This window comes from Emys orbicularis, chromosome 3 (genome assembly GCF_028017835.1).
Source record: "Emys orbicularis isolate rEmyOrb1 chromosome 3, rEmyOrb1.hap1, whole genome shotgun sequence".
Classification (NCBI taxonomy): domain Eukaryota; kingdom Metazoa; phylum Chordata; order Testudines; family Emydidae; genus Emys; species Emys orbicularis.
The window spans coordinates 47,407,694-47,426,844 of NC_088685.1; the positions used below are offsets into that span (position 1 = coordinate 47,407,694).

Here is a 19,151-nt window from a genome sequence, read left to right on the forward strand (position 1 = left end):
TGTGGGGCCACTGCAAGCAGCAGGTAGGCTGCCTGAGCCCAGCTCCACCGCCGGCTGAGGCCACCTGTGGTAAGCAACTCCTGGCCGGAGCCTGCACCCCGCCCCCCGCACCCCAACCGTCTGCCCCAGGTCAGAATCCCATCCTGCACCACAAAAGACACTAATAAAAAGTAAAATTCATGAAATGTCAAGTGGATTCTATGAGATTAGGTGCAGTGTGACCATATGACCCCTGCACCCAAACTCCCTCCCAGAGCTTGCACCCCTCACTTCTGCACCCCAACCCTCTGCCCCAGGCTGAGCCCTGAGTCCCCTCCCACATTCAAACCCCCCCAGCCCAGAGCCTGTGCCCCCTCCCGCGCCCCAACCCAGTGAAAGTGAGTGAAGGTGGGGGAGACCAAGTGATGGAGGGAGGGAGGAATGGAGTGAGCTGGGCCAGGCCTCGGGGAAGGGGCAGGGTAGATCCTGAGTTGATCTTACGTTCAAAAAGTGATCATGTGCATAAAAAGTTTGGCGACCACTGCTCTATGCCATTATCTAAATCATTGATGAAGATATTGAACAGAACCAGACCCAGGACTCATCCCTGCAGGACCCCACTTGATATGCCATTCCAGCTTGACTGTGAACCACTGATAACTACTCTTTGGGAATGGTTTTCCAACCAGTTATGCACCCACCTTATAGTAGATCCATCTAAGCTGTATTTTGCTAGTTTGTTTGAGGAGGTCATGCAGGACAGTATCAAAGGCCTTACTAAAGTCAAGATATACCACATCTACCACTTCCCCTCTAACCACAAGGTTTGTTACCCTGTCAAAGAAAGGTATTAGATTGGTTTGACCTGATTCATTCTTGACAAATCCATGCTGACTGTTACTTATCACCTTATTATCTTTTAGGTGTTTCCAAATTGATTGGTTGGTTATTTGCTCCATTATCTTTCCAGTTCTGAAGTTAAGATGACTGTCTGTAATTCTCTGGGCTGTCTTTATAGATTGGCACTATATTTTCCCTTTTCCAGTCTTCTGGAATCTCTCCCATCTTCCATGAGTTTTCAAACATAATCGCTAATCGCTCAGATATATCTCCTCAGCCAGCTCCTTGAGTATTCTAGGATATATTTCATCAGGCCCTGGTGACTTGAAGGCATCTAAGTTGTCTAAGTAATTTTTAACTTGTTCTACCCTATTTTAGCCTCAGATCCTACCTCATTTTCACAGGTGTTCACCGTGTTAGATGTTTGATCGCTACTAACCTTTTTAGTGAAAAATGAAACAAAATACACATTTAGCACTTCCGCTATTTCCACATTTTCTGTTACTGTCTTTCCCCCTCATTAATCAGTTAGCAACCTGTGTCTGTGACCTGAATGAACTGGTGGTTTGACTATGACCAAACTGGTGTTTTAAAAATGGATGAGCTAGACTGTAGGCCGCAAGTCATATTGCATAGACTACAAGCAGGGCTTTGAAATAACCAAAACTGACTAACTGAGACACTTGCATAAAAGTCAGGGTGAGAAATAGATTCGTAGAACTGGAAGGGACCTTGAGAGGTCATCTAGTCCAGTCCCCTGCACTCATGGCAGGACTAAGTATTATGTAGACCATTCCTGACAGGTATTTTATCTAACCTGCTCTTAAAAATCTCCAAAGATGGAGATTCTACATCTCCCTAGGCAATTTATTCCAGTGCTTAACCACCCTGACAGTTAGGAAGTTTTTCCTAAAGTCCAATCTAAACCTCCATTGCTGCAATTTAAGCCCATTGTTTCTTGTCCTATGCTCAGAGATTAAGAACAACAATTTTTCTCCCTCCTGCATGTAACAACCTTTTATGTACTTGAAAACTCTTATCATGTCCCCTCTCAGTCTTCTCTTCTCCACACTGAACAAACGCAATTTTTTTCAATCTTCCCTCATAGGTCATGTTTTATAGACCTTTTATAATTTTTGTTGCTCTTCTCTGGACTTTCTCCAATTTGTCCACATCTTTCCTGAAATGTGGTGCCCAGAACTGGACACAATACTCCAGCTGAGGCCTAATCACCGCGGAGTAGAGCAAAAGAATTACTTCTTGTGTCTTGCTGTGCTCCAACAGTCATATAGTTGCAATTTAAAGCCTAAAACAGTTGTCTACTGTACTTTCTATATTGTCAGTCACCTTTCTGGTTAAAAACTTTCCTTTCCTGGCTTCACTATGCTATTTTTCTCTTCCTATGTTGTCTTCAATGTTTCCCCCCTCCTCCTTCTCCACTTGCCTCAATCTCTCTCTCTCACAAGAACATACTCTTCTTACTTATGCCACTGGTCTCTCCCACTAATGCATCCGTAAGGCTTAAACACTTTTACCTGGTAGTTAGAGGACTAAACTTACTAGCCAAAGTTTGATATGAAAGGCTAGAGTGAGGGTGGGAGGTATTCTCCAGTATTACTCCGAACAGCCCATGCCTCCTCTCCCCACCTCAAGCTGTTGGGATTGACAAGACTAATCAGTTCACTTTGTTGCAGCTTGGCAAAATTATAAGCAGCAGGAAGGAGGCTGGAGCTGTCTGTCTGCAGACTTCAGAATACAGCACTACATTGTTGACACTCATCTATCTCACTTTGCAACCATAAATGTTAGGCTTTCTTGTTCATAGAAAGGCCTAGATTGCCTAGAAGTTGAAGGCACTTGCTGAGGAAAGCTTCCCACACTCGTCATGGGCAAGTAGATTTTTCAAAATCCATCTCTGAGCATTAGGTCTAGTCAGTGTTTTCAAGACCCCCAGTCAGGAACACCTGCCTCTATCTGTATACCAGTTATATGTCATAGCTAATCCACAGTGTCGAAGGGTCAGAAATTACATTTTTTTGCTATCTGCTGTGGATCATATTAGACTGATTTGAAGAGAGATTTTTATAATGTACTTTCTAGAGCCATCTTTTAAGGTCTTTGTGAGACTCTTCAGCTGAACTTGCTAAGGAAAGAGTGTAATATTTCTGTTCAATAGAGTCCTTGAAGTCTCCACTAGTCCTATGTTTAGTGACCATGAAGATTCTAGGTATACCTCTACCCCGATATAATGCGGTCTGATATAACGCGAATTCTGATATAATGCGGTAAAGCAGCGCTCCGGGGGATGGGACTGCTTTACCTCGTTATATCCAAATTCCTGTTACCGCAAGCGGTTTCTCTGCGCCCGCCCGTTACTTGTTGCGGCCCTCCCCGGGGCCCCACACCCCAGCTCACCTCCGCCCCGCCTCCTCCCACGAGCGCGCCGCAGCTCTGCTTCTCCTCCCTCCCAGGCCTGCTGCACCAATCAGCTGTTCGGCGCGGCAAGCCTGGGAGGGAGGAGAAGTGGAGCTGTGGCGCGCTTGTGGGAGGAGGCGGAGCGGAGGTGAGCTGGGGCACGGGGGCTGCAGCAAGTAAGGGGGGGGCGCAGAGGAACCACACCCCGCTCCAGCTCTTCTCCGCCTCCTCCCCTGAGCGCACCACCGCTGCTCCGCTTCTCCCCGCCCCCCTTTCCAGGCTTGCCGGGCCAAACAGCTGATTGGCGCAGCAAGCCTGGAAGGGAAGGAGAAGCGGAGCGGCGGCGTGCTCAGGGAGGAGGTGGAGGCAGAGCGGAGGTGAGCTAGGGCGGGGAGCAGTTCCTCTCCCTACCCCGATATAACGCGGTCTCACCTATAACACGGTGAGATTTTTCAGCTCCTGAGCACCACGTTATATTGGGGTAGAGGTGTACACAGCACTGAAAACAAAAGTTATCCATCCAAAGGAGTAGTATGACATGAGTGACAACAGTGCAAGCTTCTCGACTGTGCCCTGCTGTGTCCCTCAACTCAGACCTCTTAGAGTGAGAGGGTGGCCCTGTAATTTCCATCAGGTTCTTCTTGCCAACAAGGCTAACGAGGACTTCGATGATGTAGTTTCAGTGCAGTTCCTAGCGGATGAGTGTCTAAATTCAGTTCATTAAGGCCACCAAACAGCTGTCAGATGGTAACAACCTTTTGCTCATCACTGAAATGGGCCAAATTGAAATCGGTGACCTAGAAGTAAAAGTCTTTACATCCTGTTAACCTGAGCCATCCTGTCCCTCAAGATTTGACAGTATTTGGATCCTCTCTTTCTCATTTATAAAATAAGAGGTAAAAAAGGCTGGAAATATTCTCTTCAGTTCAAAACAGGAGAATATTGATTTTATCTATATAGCTAAACAATGTATCTCTTTTATTGGATATAGCTGTATTTCGTGTTTAACATGTGTCTTGAATAAATAAATTTTTCTTTGGTCATGTACATGGAAAAACTGTTACGGACAGTACTCACTTTGAAAAAAATCTATTTAGAAAAAGCAACATAAAGGTGCTTTACCAAACTGGGATTATTAAAAATTAATTATAGGGAAAGATCCGACTCTGAAGAAATAAATAATGCAGATTTCTTCTTGGATGTGGCGGATAATCCTGGCTATAGTATAGGATGCTATCTTGGGATACAGTACTGTTTGTTTTTTAAATTCATTTTTCTAATTAGTTAGTCAAAAGTCAATCGTGTATCTCAATATTGATGTAGGGTTTGGAGAGAGAAAGGGAGGCACTAAAACTTAGTTTTTTAAAATATTTGTTTCCCACTGGATTTTTCTGTAGGTTTATCCCTATTTTGTTGTACAAGCTTAATGGTAATAAACAGTTTTTGTTGTTGTTCTTATTCTTCTTGCAAGACTTAAATGTTGTGAAATAGCTGGTACTGTTCAGTGACCTTCTGCATAAGTGTTTGTTTCTTAGGGATGGATTTAGATTGGGTTTTCCCTCCTCAGCTGAAGCATTATCTTTGCCAGGAAGGGTGTCATTTGATTCAGAAAAATCTACAGAATCATAATTTCAATGATGTCACCCTCTGCAGCATGGCCAGTGGAGACTTGCTGCCCTTCCTTTCCCCCTGGCTCTGAGCCCCAGGTCTTGGTCAATGTTCCTTCTAATTTTTTCCATCTATGTATTGAATGAATTTTGTTATGTACACCATTTCGAGGTAATGTGCGGATGTGTGCCACCAGTAGAAACAAAAAACCTACATATAATATATATTTTTAAAAAGTTACCATGGGGATAATTATTCCAGCCAGGACAGATTAGGCATTTTAGAACTCACTACTCACAGATTTAAATTTAAGCGTAAGAGAGAAATAAAAACTATGAAATGCATAGACCAGTCAAAACACTAAAATAACACACTTTGAAAGAATATTATTACAGAGAATATATGTGTATTGCATGAAGTATCAAGAAGTAACAACAATAATACAAGTATGTGTTGGGAGGTGAGTGTGAAAGACAGACACACACTGTGTGTGTGAGAGAGAGAGAGAGAGAGAGAGACAGGCATGTGCTGCCCCTTTAAGTAGATCAGCACTCACCACTCTGAAGCCTACTTGTTCAGACACAGCAGCAGCTGCCAGCAAGCTCCGTCCCACTCCTGAGCCCTGTCATGTCATCCCTCCTGCTCTGTGGAGATGGGGTACAGGGGCGGGGGGAGGAGGACTCCCTGACATCAGTACCTCTCCCTACCCCCCCCAGCTCAGCACAGCAGGCAGAACACTGCCAGAAGCAGCTAGCCAGGGGCTCCAAGGCAGAAGGCAAGGGCAGTGGGGGTAGGGGCACCTGAAGTGCGCGGCACTTAATAGACTGCTGGGCGGCCATGCAGCTTAGAGGGAACTTAGGTGTTGGTAGAAATTTTGATAATACAGTGTCATCAGTCGCAGTGGGTATTATTAAAAACCCTTTCTCCCATGAATACAATGGTACCAAACATGGCAAACCTAAACAATTATGTAAATATATGTTCAAGAAAATTTTTAAAAATCGTCTTTTTTTAAATGATGCTCTGACACTGGCATATCAAACATGCAGCCCTCACAAAGTTAGATTTTGGCCCTCGACTGACTGTTCTTTATCACCTACTGCTCAGAAGATGACACCACATTAATTTTTTTGAATGCTTAACAGATTACTATAAATGGAAGAGTGTTTCAAATTGATTTGCCATCATGGGCCAAAAAAAAAAAGTGGCTCAGTGATATTATCAGATTTATTATGCCAAAAAAGTTGTAATGAGGCACCAGTTAAAACGTCAGCAGCCAACCAGAAATTACTGGAATCCCTCTGTAAACAGTATGCGCTTATTTATATAACATACAGTACATAATATAATTCATTACAATCCCAAAGTAATTTATTACAAAATCCCTGTTTTTTACTTTGGTCTTCATGATTTTTAGGCATCAACGGGGAAATGAACAGTACTGACTAGTAGCTGAATCTTTGGAGATTATTTCTGGGGAGGACTTGGTTAAACACAACACTCAGTGGCTTCTTACATTCTGTAAGAAGTGCACCCATAAACTGAATTTGGCAAGGTTGGAGTGGAAATCCATCAGGAAAAGGTTGAAAATGCCAGGACAAATGCCAGCTGTGCACGAGACTCACCTTCTAGTAGGTCCCATGACATGGGTTTAGAGAAGAATGCCTGCTTCTTCTGCAGTAAGCTGGAAACCCAATGGCATCCATTAAGTATAGTTTCAATATGAGACAGGTGAGAAACTGTATGAAGCAGTCACTCTTAGCAAGAACGTTGCATGGAAAGTAAGCAGGTGCATTAACTCAAAAGACATCCGTGCATACATTGCATATCACATCATGTGCTACGCCAAGTATAAATGTAATGTGTTGCACCCAAAGGAAAAAGCAACAGAAATTAAGTACTGATTTTTTTACTGTAAACTGCAACTCAGCTGGAGTTCATAAATTGCCTCACAGAGGCTCTAATGGATGGGAAAGTGGTGGTGATGGCTGATACAGAGGTTAAGAACAGAGAAATATGTGTTTTGTATGGGATTGAAGAGGAACAAATGCTCAGCAGAGAGGCTCTTAAAGAACTTATTGAAGATGAACTGTGGGATATGGATGTAATTTTTAGCAATCCTATCTGCAGAAATGAATCACAGTGCATATCTTTAAAAACTGCAAAATAGGTGATCCTATCAAAAGCAAAAGAAAGTACTGATGTCAACAGTAATATGAAGACTGTTTGCACAATGTCACAATGAAGAAGCTACTGTCTCATACTCACAGGAATGAGGAGTTAACCACATATATTTATAAGAAAAAGTATTTTGTCTTATAGTATATGGGAGTTTCAGAGATTAATAACTGATGGCAAACTGAGGATATAATATTGCATGACCTGCACTACTTGAAGTTTTGCATCGGTAGTCGCAGTGACTTCATCACCATCAGGTCTGACAGTAAGCAAATGGAGCACAAGGATGCCATTTTATTGCAAAGCTTCATATACAGGAGTTTGAGCAAAAGATAGATTTCCAACACATACACAACAACTGTATGGCTTCTGCGTAATCTACCACTACAGGTGGTTGTTGGCTTAACAATTCATTCCAAAACCCATAGCAAATTTCTTGTGCAGCTTATGCACAGGATTGGCTCCTCCATTGACTATAGCAAAGTAGTCCGCCTGGAGACCGCAATTCCATTCGGTGAAGAACCTCATTTGCAAGTGAATGGAGGAATGTGCGTTCCCCCCAGAACTCGTCATGAGTGGGTCTATATTTTGTGCTGCTAATAACTTAGATTTCCTTGAAGATGCATAAGGTAGCAAACATACCTTCATGCTACTGTTATGGTCTGCTAAGAGGAACGTATTAAGGGATACCTGTCCCAGTCTCAAGTCCTGTCTGGATCAGCAAAGACCATTCCATGAAGGGGCTTCCTGTCTTCATGGCTTGCTTACTTTCCTGCCAAGGTCCAAAAATTCTGAAGACAAGAAGTCCAGTTTTCAATGAATCAGCAGTTGAATTGACTATAATAGAGCTTTCAACATTCATTAACCTTGACTTCACTTGATCATTGTGCAGAAGTCAGGTACATTCCGGGGGCAAAAAATCATTGAGTACGCCATCAGCTGAAGAGAGAGAAGACGTATCCTCAAATGATCCAGACGCCCAGCACATAGCATACCACACCATTTCAGGAGAAACTACATTCCAACATGGTCATCCTTTAACTTGGCACTATGTAAAGTGCAAGAGTGAATGACCTGCAGATGCATCCTGCCAATCATTACTGTTTGCCCCATGGTTGCTGTTTGAATGTGACAGAACAGTGTATATGTGCTTGGGGAAAAGCAAACTAATGCACATCTTAAAAACCTTAGAGGTTTTTAAGACCTGGCTTGACAAAGACCTGGCTGGGATGATTTATTTCGAGTTGGTCCTGCTTTGAGGAGGAGGTTTAGATTCTAGGACTGGAAGGGACCTCGAGAGGTCATTAAGTCCAGTCCCCTGCCCTCATGGCAGGACCAAATACTGTCTAGACCATCCCGGATAGACATTTATCTAACCTACTCTTAAATATCTCCAGAGATGGAGATTCCACAACCTCCCTAGGCAATTTATTCCGGTGTTTAACCACCCTGACAGTTAGGAACTTTTTCCTAATGTCCAACCTAAACCTCCCTTGCTGAAGTTTAAGCCCATTGCTTCTTGTTCTATCCTTAGAGGCTAAGGTGAACAAGTTTTCTCCCTCCTCCTTATGACACCCTTTTAGATACCTGAAAACTGCTATCATGTCCCCTCTCAGTCTTCTCTTTTCCAAACTAAACAAACCCAATTCTTTCAGCCTTCCTTCATAGGTCATGTTCTCAAGACCTTTAATCATTCTTGTTGCTCTTCTCTGGACCCTCTCCAATTTCTCCACATCTTTCTTGAAATGCGGTGCCCAGAACTGGACACACTACTCCAGTTGAGGCCTAACCAGTGCAGAGTAGAGCGGAAGAATGACTTCTCGTGTCTTGCTCACAACACACCTGTTAATGCATCCCAGAATCATGTTTGCTTTTTGTGCAACAGCATCACACTGTTGACTCATATTTAGCTTTTGGTCCACTATAACCCCTAGATCCCTTTCTGCCGTACTCCTTCCTAGACAGTCTCTTCCCATTCTATATGTTTGAAACTGATTGTTCCTTCCTAAGTGGAGCACTTTGCATTTGTCTTTGTTAAACTTCATCCTGTTTACCTCAGACCATTTCTCCAATTTGTCCAGATCATTTTGAATTATGACCCTGTCCTCCAAAGCAGTTGCAATCCCTCCCAGTTTGGTATCATCTGCAAACTTAATAAGCGTAATTCTATGCCAATATCTAAGTCGCTGATGAAGATATTGAACAGAGACGGTCCCAAAACAGACCCCTGCAGAACCCCACTTGTTATACCTTTCCAGCAGGATTGGGAACCATTAATAACTACTCTCTGAGTACGGTTATCCAGCCAGTTATGCACCCACCTTATAGTAGCCCCATCTAAATTGTATTTGCCTAGTTTATCGATAAGAATATCATGCGAGACCATATCAAATGCCTTACTAAAGTCTAGGTATACCACATCCACCACTTCTCCCTTATCCACAAGACTCGGTATCCTATCAAAGAAAGCTATCAGATTGGTTTGACATGATTTGTTCTTTACAAATCCATGCTGGCTGTTCCCTATCACCTTACCACCTTCCAAGTGTTTGCAGATGATTTCCTTAATTACCTGCTCCTGGTAATTAAACTAACTGGTCTGTAGTTTCCTAGGTTGTTTTTATTTCCCTTTTTATAGATGGGCACTATATTTGCCCTTTTCCAGTCTTCTGGAATCTCTCCCGTCTCCCATGATTTTCCAAAGATAATAGCTAGAGGCTCAGATACCTCCTCTATTAGCTCCTTGAGTATTCTAGGATGCATTTCATCAGGCCCTGGTGACTTGCAGGCGTCTAACTTTTCTAAGTGATTTTTAACTTGTTCTTTTTTTATTTTATCTGCTAAACCTACCCCCTTCCCATTAGCATTCACTAGGTTAGGCATTCCTTCAGACTTCTCGGTGAAGACCGAAACAAAGAAGTCATTAAGCATCTCTGCCATTTCCAAGTTTCCTGTTACTGTTTCTCCCTCCTCACTGAGCAGTGGGCCTACCCTGTCCTTGGTCTTCCTCTTGCTTCTAATGTATTGATAAAAAGTCTTCTTGTTTCCCTTTATTCGTGTAGCTAGTTTGAGCTCATTTTCTGCCTTTGCCTTTCTAATCTTGCCCCTGCATTCCTGTGTTGTTTGCCTATATTCATCCTTTGTAATCTGTCCAAGTTTCCATTTTTTATATGACTCCTTTTTATTTTGTAGATCATGCAAGATCTCGTGGTTAAGCCAAGGTGGTCTTTTGCCACATTTCCTATCTTTCCTCCCCAGCGGACTAGCTTGCTTTTGGGCCCTTTGAAAAACTGCCAACTCTCCTCAGTTGTTTTTCCCCTCAGTCTTGATTCCCATGGGACCTTACCTATCAGCTCTCTGAGCTTACCAAAATCCGCCTTCCTGAAATCCATTGTCTCTATTTTGCTGTACTCCCTTCTACCCTTCCTTAGAATTGCAAACTCTATGATTTCATGATCACTTTCACCCAAGCTGCCTTCTACTTTCAAATTCTCAATGAGTTCCTCCCTATTTGTTAAAATCAAGTCTAGAACAGCTTCCCCCCTAGTAGCTTTTTCAACCGTCTGAAATAAAAAGTTGTCTGCAATGCAGTCCAAGAACTTATTGGATACCCACTATGTTATTTTCCCAACATATATCTGGATAGTTGAAGTCCCCCATCACCACCAAATCTTGGGCTTTGGATGATTTTGTTAGTTGTTTAAAAAAAAGCCTCATCCACCTCTTCCACCTGGTTAGGTGGCCTGTAGTAGACTCCTAGCAAGACATCACCCTTGTTTTTTACCCCTTTTAGCCTAACCTAGAGACTCTCAACACTTCCGTCTCCTATGTTCATCTCCACCTCAGTCCAAGTGTGTACATTTTTAATATATAGGGCAAGACCTCCCTTTTCCCCCTGTCTGTCCTTCCTGAGCAAGCTGTACCCATCCACACCAACATTCCAATCATGTGTATTATCCCACCAAGTTTCAGTGATGCCAACAATGTCATAGTTGTATTTATTTATTAGCACTTCCAGTTCTTCCTGCTTATTACCCATACTTCTCACATTTGTATATAGGCATCTAAGATACTGGTTTGATCTTGCCTCCCATTTTTGCCCTTTCTCTCTGCCATTATAGCCCACGCTCCCTCTTGTTTCCGACCCATCTCCCAGGTCTCCATGTTCCCCACTTACCTGTGGGCTTTGCTCACCTGTCCCCGTCAAACCTAGTTTAAAGCCCTCCTCACTAGGTTAGCCAGTCTGTGTCCAAATAGGGTCTTTCCCCTCCTCGAAAGGTGAACGCCATCTCTGCCTAGCGGTCCTTCCTCGAATAGCATCCCGTGGTCGAGGAAGCCAAAGCCCTCCTGGCGACACCATCTTTGCAGCCAGGCATTCACCTCCATCATGCATCTGTCTCTGCCCGGGCCCCTATCTTTGACAGGAAGAATTGAAGAGAATACCACCTGCGCTCCAAACTCCTTCACCCGTACTCCCAGAGCCCTGTAGTCACTCTTGATCCACTCACTGTCACACCTCGCAGTATCATTTGTGCTCACATGGATGAGTAGCATGGGGTAGTAGTCAGAGGGCTGGATAATCCTCGACAATGCCTCTGTAACATTTCGGATACGGGACCCTGGCAGGCAGCATACCTCCAGAGATGAAATGTCAGGGCGACAGATGGGCGCCTCCGTCCCCCTCAACAGAGAGTCTCCGACCACCACTACCCTACGTTTCCTATTCGCAGTGGTGGCAGCAGAACTCCCAACCTTAGGGGTACAAGGCTTCTCCTCCTTTACTGTAGGGGGTGATTCCTTCTCTCCTGTATCAAGAAGAGCATAACAGTTACGTATTACCACGGCGGGAGGGTTCGGAGCTGGGGTGGAGCACTGCCTGCTGCCAGAAGTAACCAGCTGCCAGTGTCCATCGCCTCCTCCACCAGTGGTGTGTCAGCAGTCCTGTGTACTGGGACAGCTACCTCAGCTGTCTCCACATGGACCTAAGCCAGCATCTACTGACAGTGTAGCTAGTACCTTATGCCAACAGAGGTGTCTGAGCATAGTAATCATAGATGGTATGGCTGAGGTACAAGCTTTTGACCATCCAGAAAAAGTTAATCTTCTGAGATTGGCTGAATTCTTCATTACGAGGCTACAGAGAAAATACTGGACTTATGACAAAGTCCACGTTGTGTTTGACATGTATGCAGGAAAATAGATTACAAATATTACCAGAAAGAAAAGACTCCATAGTATTGCACCTGTCCAGTACAAAATCATTGACTCCACAAACATCTCCAATGTCACAATGAAGAAGCTACTGTCTCATACTCACAGGAATGAGGAGTTAACCACATACATTGCAGGAAAAACGTTCCAGCATGCAAAGAATTTTGTCATTGCATGGCGTAACAAAGTTGCTGCCTCACACTGTTGCGTGGAGTTTCTTTGTAGGTCCCATGAGTAGGCTGACACTAAAATTATCTTGCATGCCATCAATGCCACAGAGAGAGGTGCTACTTAATTCTGGATTTTTGCACAAGACACAGGTATTCTAATGCTCTCTATGAAATGTGACCAAAGATTTTTGCAAGACTCTGTTTTTGTACCTAATGTTATAGAACAGAATTGCTGGATATCCCTCAGCGATGTGTTCCTATCACTTGGACCATTTAAGCCACCCCACTGCCAGGTATCCACACCCTTTCAGAATATGACACTACTGGAAGGTTGGCTGGAAAGACCAAATTACCTTTTTCTGGAAAGCATTTGATTAGCCTCCGAAGACTTTTCTTGCTCTGAAGATGCTTGGAATAGCTGAGACAATCACTGATATGCAGTGTGGATGACGATCCGTGTGACATGTCTAGCAGTGGTGCCCTAGACTAAGACGACAATGATGGTGACTTTGATTTGAATAAATGTTTTCAGTCCTACATGTCAAGGCTAACTTCCCTAGAATTACCAAAGATCAATATCTATTTTATGTAAGTAAACCATCCCTGTGTTAAAGTATAGTTTTAAAAAGTTGATTTAAAAAAGGAAACATCTTCTCAAATATATAGCTACATAATTATTCTAGGCTTGTCGCATTTGGTACCATTGCATTCATGGGAGAAAGGACTTTTGAGTAATACCCAACTTGATCCATTTCCAACTAAATTGTATTATTAAAATTTCCACCAACCAGAGGATCTGGAGCTGGGAGACAGAGGGACAGCAAGTCCCCCGAGCACTCTGCAGAGGGTGACACCATTGAAATTATGATTCTGTGGATTTTTACGAATCAAATGATACCTCCCTTGCCTTTCTATCACTAAATTGCCAATGGAATAAGATTTTAGTACATTATGCTCCCGCACTAAAAAGTCAAAGTTTAGTTTCACAAACTAGATGATTTATGATTTCTGTGGAATTTCTGTAAATGAGTTGTAGGATCAGGCCCCTAAACTGTTGCTTTGTTCCTGAACAATGTATAATATCTACAGTTGGCATTAAAATTTAAAATTAAATTTAAAATTTCCAGTGTAATGCAGTGGCCAAAGGGGCTAATGTGATCCTGGGATGGTTAAACAGGAGAATAGTAAATAAGAGTGTGAAGATTATTCCCCCTTTGTATTTACACTGCTGTGACTGCTGCTGGAATACTGTCTAGTTCTGGTGTCTACAGTTCAAAAATAATGTTGATAAATTGGAAAAGGTTCAAAGAGCCACAAGAATTATTAAAGAATTGAAAAACATGCCATATAGCGATAGAGTGTTTAATTTAACAAGAGAAGGTTAAGTGGTGACTTGATCACAATTCATGGGGAACAAAAATTTCATAATGGACTTTTCTGTGTAGCAGACAAAGGTATAATGGGATCCAATGGCTGGAAGTTGATGCTAGACACATTCGGACTAGAAATTAGGTGCAGATTTTTATCAGTTAAGGTTAATTAACCATTGGAACAGGTTACCGAGATTTGTGGCGCATTTTCCATCAACTTTTAAAATCAAGATTGGATATTATTCTAAAAGATGTTCTCTAGATAAAACCTTAATTCAGGGAAGTCTTATCGCCTGTGGTTATGCAGGAGATCAGACTAGATGATCACAGTGATCTTTTATGGCCTCACAATCTATGAAATCCTTACATAAGAAAATGCTCAGACACATTCCATGAAGGTTTTGGAGAGCTGTCATTCTGGATATTTTCCTTGTTGACTGGAATTCAAATTACAAAGACAGTTTTAAATTGGAGTACTGACTCTTGGGCTAATTTTAACTCAGTGGGAGTTACACCCATTTATATAAGGCCTGAATTTGACGTGAATGTCTCTTTGCCATATACTGATGTAATTCTCTGCAGACGTTGTAATCGTGTGTGTGTGTGAGAGAGAGAGAGAATAAATCCATTAAAGCAGTAGTCCAGTGTTTTCTCTATCTGTCTTTAGTAGTAGAGGAGCTGAACGTATATGTAATGTAGTTTTTAAAAAAAAAAAACTGGTTACAGGGATTATGAATAGGAAAGGTGAAAATAAATGTGGCAAACTTCCCTGGGCCTGAACAGAGACATCTGTTCATAAGAGCCAAGAACTAAAACTAATCCACAGAAAAATGTTTTGAGACAGTTTTATTGTGGAAGTTGGTGGTTGCTCATGACCTGATTACATTCAATATGGGCAGAGGACAGTCCCAACCAGTAATATATATTTAGTGTTTCAAAAGGACTATTTTCCCAAAACTGAGGAAAATTATCAATTGTTTGGGAGAAAAAATTTAGACAAAAAAACATGAATCAAAATTGGCAGCTTCTTTTAGAAGTTTATCAAATGGCCAAAAAGCACAATGCCACAATTAATAAGGAGGACATCTTTGGCTAAAAGCCCATCCTGGGTCAGTGCTAAAGTAAAGGCAGCAATTAGATATAAAAAAACAATATATAAGAAATGGGGAAAAAAGGGGAAAGATGTAACAATCAGTATAAAGCAGAAGTCCTGAAGTGCAGAAAATTTATAAGGAAAGCTAAAGATAACAGGGAAAAATCCATGACTGGCAGGGATAACAATAAGAAGAAGGGGTGTGTGTGTGTGTGTTTATAAAGTTTGTTAAGAACAAAAGAGATCCTAGCAATGGAAGAGTTCCATCACTAGACGGAGGTGGTAAAATTGTTAGTAATGATGCAGAAAAGGCAGAAATGTTCAATAAATATTTCTGTTCTGTATTTGGAAAGAAGTGGGATGATGTACTCATCTCATATGAGCATTAAGTACTTTCCAGTCAATTAGTAACTAAGGTGGCTGTTAGACAACATCTACTAGGAATAAACATTTTTAAATCAACAGGCCCAGATAACTTGCAGTCAAGAGTCCTAAAAGAGCTGGATGAGATCTCTGGTCCATTGATGTTAATTTTTAACAAATCTTGGGGTACCAGGAAAATACCAGAGAGTGGAAGAGTGCAAATGTTGTGCCAGTGTACAAGAAGGGCAAGCGGGTTGACCCAGATAAATGTATGCCAGTAGTTAGCCTGACATTATTCTGAGGCAAAATAATGGAAAATTTGATACAGGAGCCCGCCTTAAATTCAATTCAATTGATAGAGAATTGGAGAATAGGAATATAATTAATGTCAGTTGACATGGATTTATGGAAAATAGGTCTCGTCAAACCTTATTTTATTCTTTGCTGAGATTACTGAGATTGGTTGATAAAGGGAACTGCTTAAATGTAATAGACTTTTGTTAGCCATTTCATTTAGTATCACACAATGTTCTGGTTAAAAAATTAGCACTGTACAAGATCATTAAATGGATTAAAATCTAGCTAATGGACAGATCTCAAAAAGCGATCATTAGGGAATCATCATTTAGTGGGGTTCCATAGCGATTAGTCCCAGGCCTGATGCTATTCAACATTTTCATCAATGATCTGGAAGCATAAAATCAGAGTTGATAGCAGATGATGCAAAGATTGGTGGAGTGGTACCATAATGATGACAGGGCATTTATACAGAGCAATCTGGATCACTTGGTAAAGTGGGCCTATTCAAACAAAATGTCTTAATAGAGCCAAATGCAAAGTTATACATCTAGGAATATGGAAGTAGCCCATGCCTACAGATTGAAGGATTGTATCTTGGATAGCAGTGGGTCTGAAAAAGGTCTGCAGGTCCCAGTGGACAAACAAATCAACATGAGCTCCCCGTGTAATGTTATGGGAGAAAGGGCTAAATGTGATTGGGCCCAGTTCTTGTGTCCACATTTTAAAAAGAATATTGAAAAATTAGAGAAGATGCAGAAAAGAACCACAAAAGAGATTTGAGGGCTGGAGAAAATGCCTTGCAGAAAGAGCTTAAAGATCTAAATCTGTTTAGCTTATCAAAAAGATCAAGAGGTGATTTGATTGCATAAATACCTTCACAGGGAGAAAATACCAGGTACTAATAGGGTTACCATATTTAACAAATAAAAAAAGAGGACCCTCCACGGGGCCCTGGCCCCGCCCATTTCCCACCCCCAGCCCCGCCCCAACTCCGCCCCTTCCCTGCCCCAACCCCGCCCTAACTCCGCCCCCTCCTCCCTCCCACTCCCAGCCACGCGAAAAGGGCTGCCCGAGCGCTATCGGCTTCACGGTTTGCCGGGCAGCCCCCAGACCCTGTGCCCCCGGCCGGCGCTTCTCCAGCGCAGCGGAGCCCGGGAGGGGAAGCGCCCAGCTGGGGGTGCAGGGTCTGGAGGCTGCCCGGCAAACCGTGAAGCCGGTAGCGCTCGGGCTTCGGGCAGCCCCCATGCCTCCGGACCCTGCGCCCCCGGCCGGGCACTTCCCCTCCCGGGCTCCGGCGGCGCAGGGTCCGGAGGCATGGGGGCTGCCCGAAGCCTGTAGCGCTCGGCTCTTAAACAGAGCCGAAGAGTCAGGGGAGGAGCAGAGCCGCCGCGGCCGGAGGCTCTGCTCCTCCCCTGACTCTTCGGCTCTGTTTAAGAGCCGAGCTGCCCGAGCGCTACCGGCTTCGGGCAGCCCCCATGCCTCCGGACCCTGCGCCGCTGGAGCCCGGGAGGGGAAGTGCCCGGCCGGCGGCTGGGGTCTGGAGGCAAGGGGGCTGCCTGAAGCCCATAGCGCTCAGGCGGCTCGGCTCTTAAACAGAGCCGAAGAGTCAGGGGAGGAGCAGAGCAGCCGCGGGAGGGGAAGTGCCCAGCCGGCATTTTTCCCGGACATGTTCGGCTTTTTGGCAATTCCCCCCCAGACGGGGGTTTGATTGCCGAAAAGCCGGACATGTCCGGGAAAAACTGGACATATGGTAACCCTAGGTACTAACATACTCTTTAGTCTAGCAGAAAAAGGCATAACAAGAACCAATGGCTGGAAGCTGAAACCAGACAAATTCAAATTGGAAGTTAAGAACAAATTTTTAACATTGTGACACACTACCAAGGGAAATGGTGGATTCTCCATCTCTTGATGTCTTCAAGTCAAGACTGGATGCTTTTCTGGATGATATGCATTAGTCAAGCACAGGTTATTGGGCTCAGTGTAGGGGTAGTTGGGTGAAATTGTGTGTTCTGTGTAATCCAGGAGGTCAGACTAGGTGATCTAATGGTCCTTTTTTGCCTGAAATGCTATGAATTTATGAATCGCATGGGCATAAGGATCTGCCTGACTGGATCCCATTTCAGGATTGAGACTCAATTAAGGAAATGTCTTTCTTACTTCAGGAGCAGCATATAGACATTACTCACTGTTTGGAAATAGATTGTACACATGATGGTTCCTGATAAGATCTCACTAGAGGTTATTTTAATTAATGATGGTAACTGGCTGAGAAGTTCTATTGCTTATTGTTCATTAACTCTCTTTATTAATTGAAGTAATGAATGTAAATAATGAAGTATTGTTTTATTTTTTTTAGATTATAATCTATGGAGATTTGCCAAAAAATAAAGAAAATGTAGTATATTTATCAAATCATCAGTGTACAGGTTTGTATCTCATTTGTTTGCACTTTTTTTTTTTTTTAACTGAAAGGTAGAAAAGCTGTTGGGCATGCTATTTAAAGAGAAATATTTCAGATTTTGCCAGTATAATCTTAAGTATAGACAGTGCTCTTAAATATAGCTAGTAACTATGTTTTAGCTAAATCTCTGTAGTGTTTATGTAATCTGTATTTTTTAAGAACAACCTTAGCAACAAAGTAGGAGATTTTTTTTTAACAGAAAGTCATAAACTGACCTTGAAAATGAGTATTATAGCCACTTATTTCTTACATTAATTTCTTAAGAGGAGGGTGTCACAGATAAACTCAGATTATTAGCGAATATGAGTCCAGACAAATATAATCTCTACATCAGAACCTGTGCTTTAAATTTCTTTTGGTGTTTCTGGAACTGAACCTGCAAAGTGTCTTTGCATATGATCCTACTTAGCACTGAGTGCAGCTAATGAGAGGCACTTGGCACCTTTCAAGGTTCAGCCCTATCTGAATTACCACAAAATGTAAGTCTTAACATTTAAACTCTAAAATCCAAGATGCAACCCTAAATGGAGAAGATGAGGAGGCAGCTAAATTCAGCAAGGAAAAACTCCTGAAATTATTTCCTCTCTCAAGCACCTTTCAGGATCAGGCCCTGAGTACCTTAATTTCCATTGACTTCAGTGAAGGCACTCAGCACCTTAGAGGAGTAAGCCTTTTAGTCCAATCTACTATGCATTATAAGGTAACTTGGTTCAGCTGTGCTCATCCAAGTTTCCTTATGTCTGGATTTCTCTACAGGGAAGACAGATACCACCTGTAACTCAAGATCAAGGTTCAGTTACCTCTCTGCTAAACATTTGATTGGGTCTGTGCACCTCATCAAACAAAGGTTGTTGGAGTGAGAAATCCCACTGAAAACTACAGCTAAGAATTGGTACCTACAAACTTATGTGCTTTATGGCCCATTTGTTTTAGCTTTCCTCAGAGGAGTTAGGTGTACAGTAGGCTGATATGTGGAGGTGTTGGTATTTGATTTATGTGGTGCTGCTTGGTACAGGGGTGAACTGACAGTATTGCATTTTGTTTTTGTGACTTTAAAGGATTGGCTGGGTGCTCAGACCTTGTGTATGAGAGCTTTTTATTTATTCTAAATTGAATGAAAAGAAATGTATTTATGAAACTGTCCACAGCATAGTGTCTGG

At 42.6% G+C, this 19,151-nt stretch overlaps 1 protein-coding gene across 1 annotated transcript in view; it reads left to right on the plus strand.

Moving 5' to 3' along the window:
- Positions 1-19,151, plus strand: part of AGPAT5 (1-acylglycerol-3-phosphate O-acyltransferase 5) — a 138,138-nt gene that overhangs the window by 21,640 nt on the left and 97,347 nt on the right. Inside the window, exon 2 of the mRNA XM_065400398.1 lies at positions 17,887-17,956. Within this exon, the coding sequence (XP_065256470.1) occupies positions 17,887-17,956 (70 nt within the window). The remainder of the gene's footprint in view (positions 1-17,886; positions 17,957-19,151) is intronic.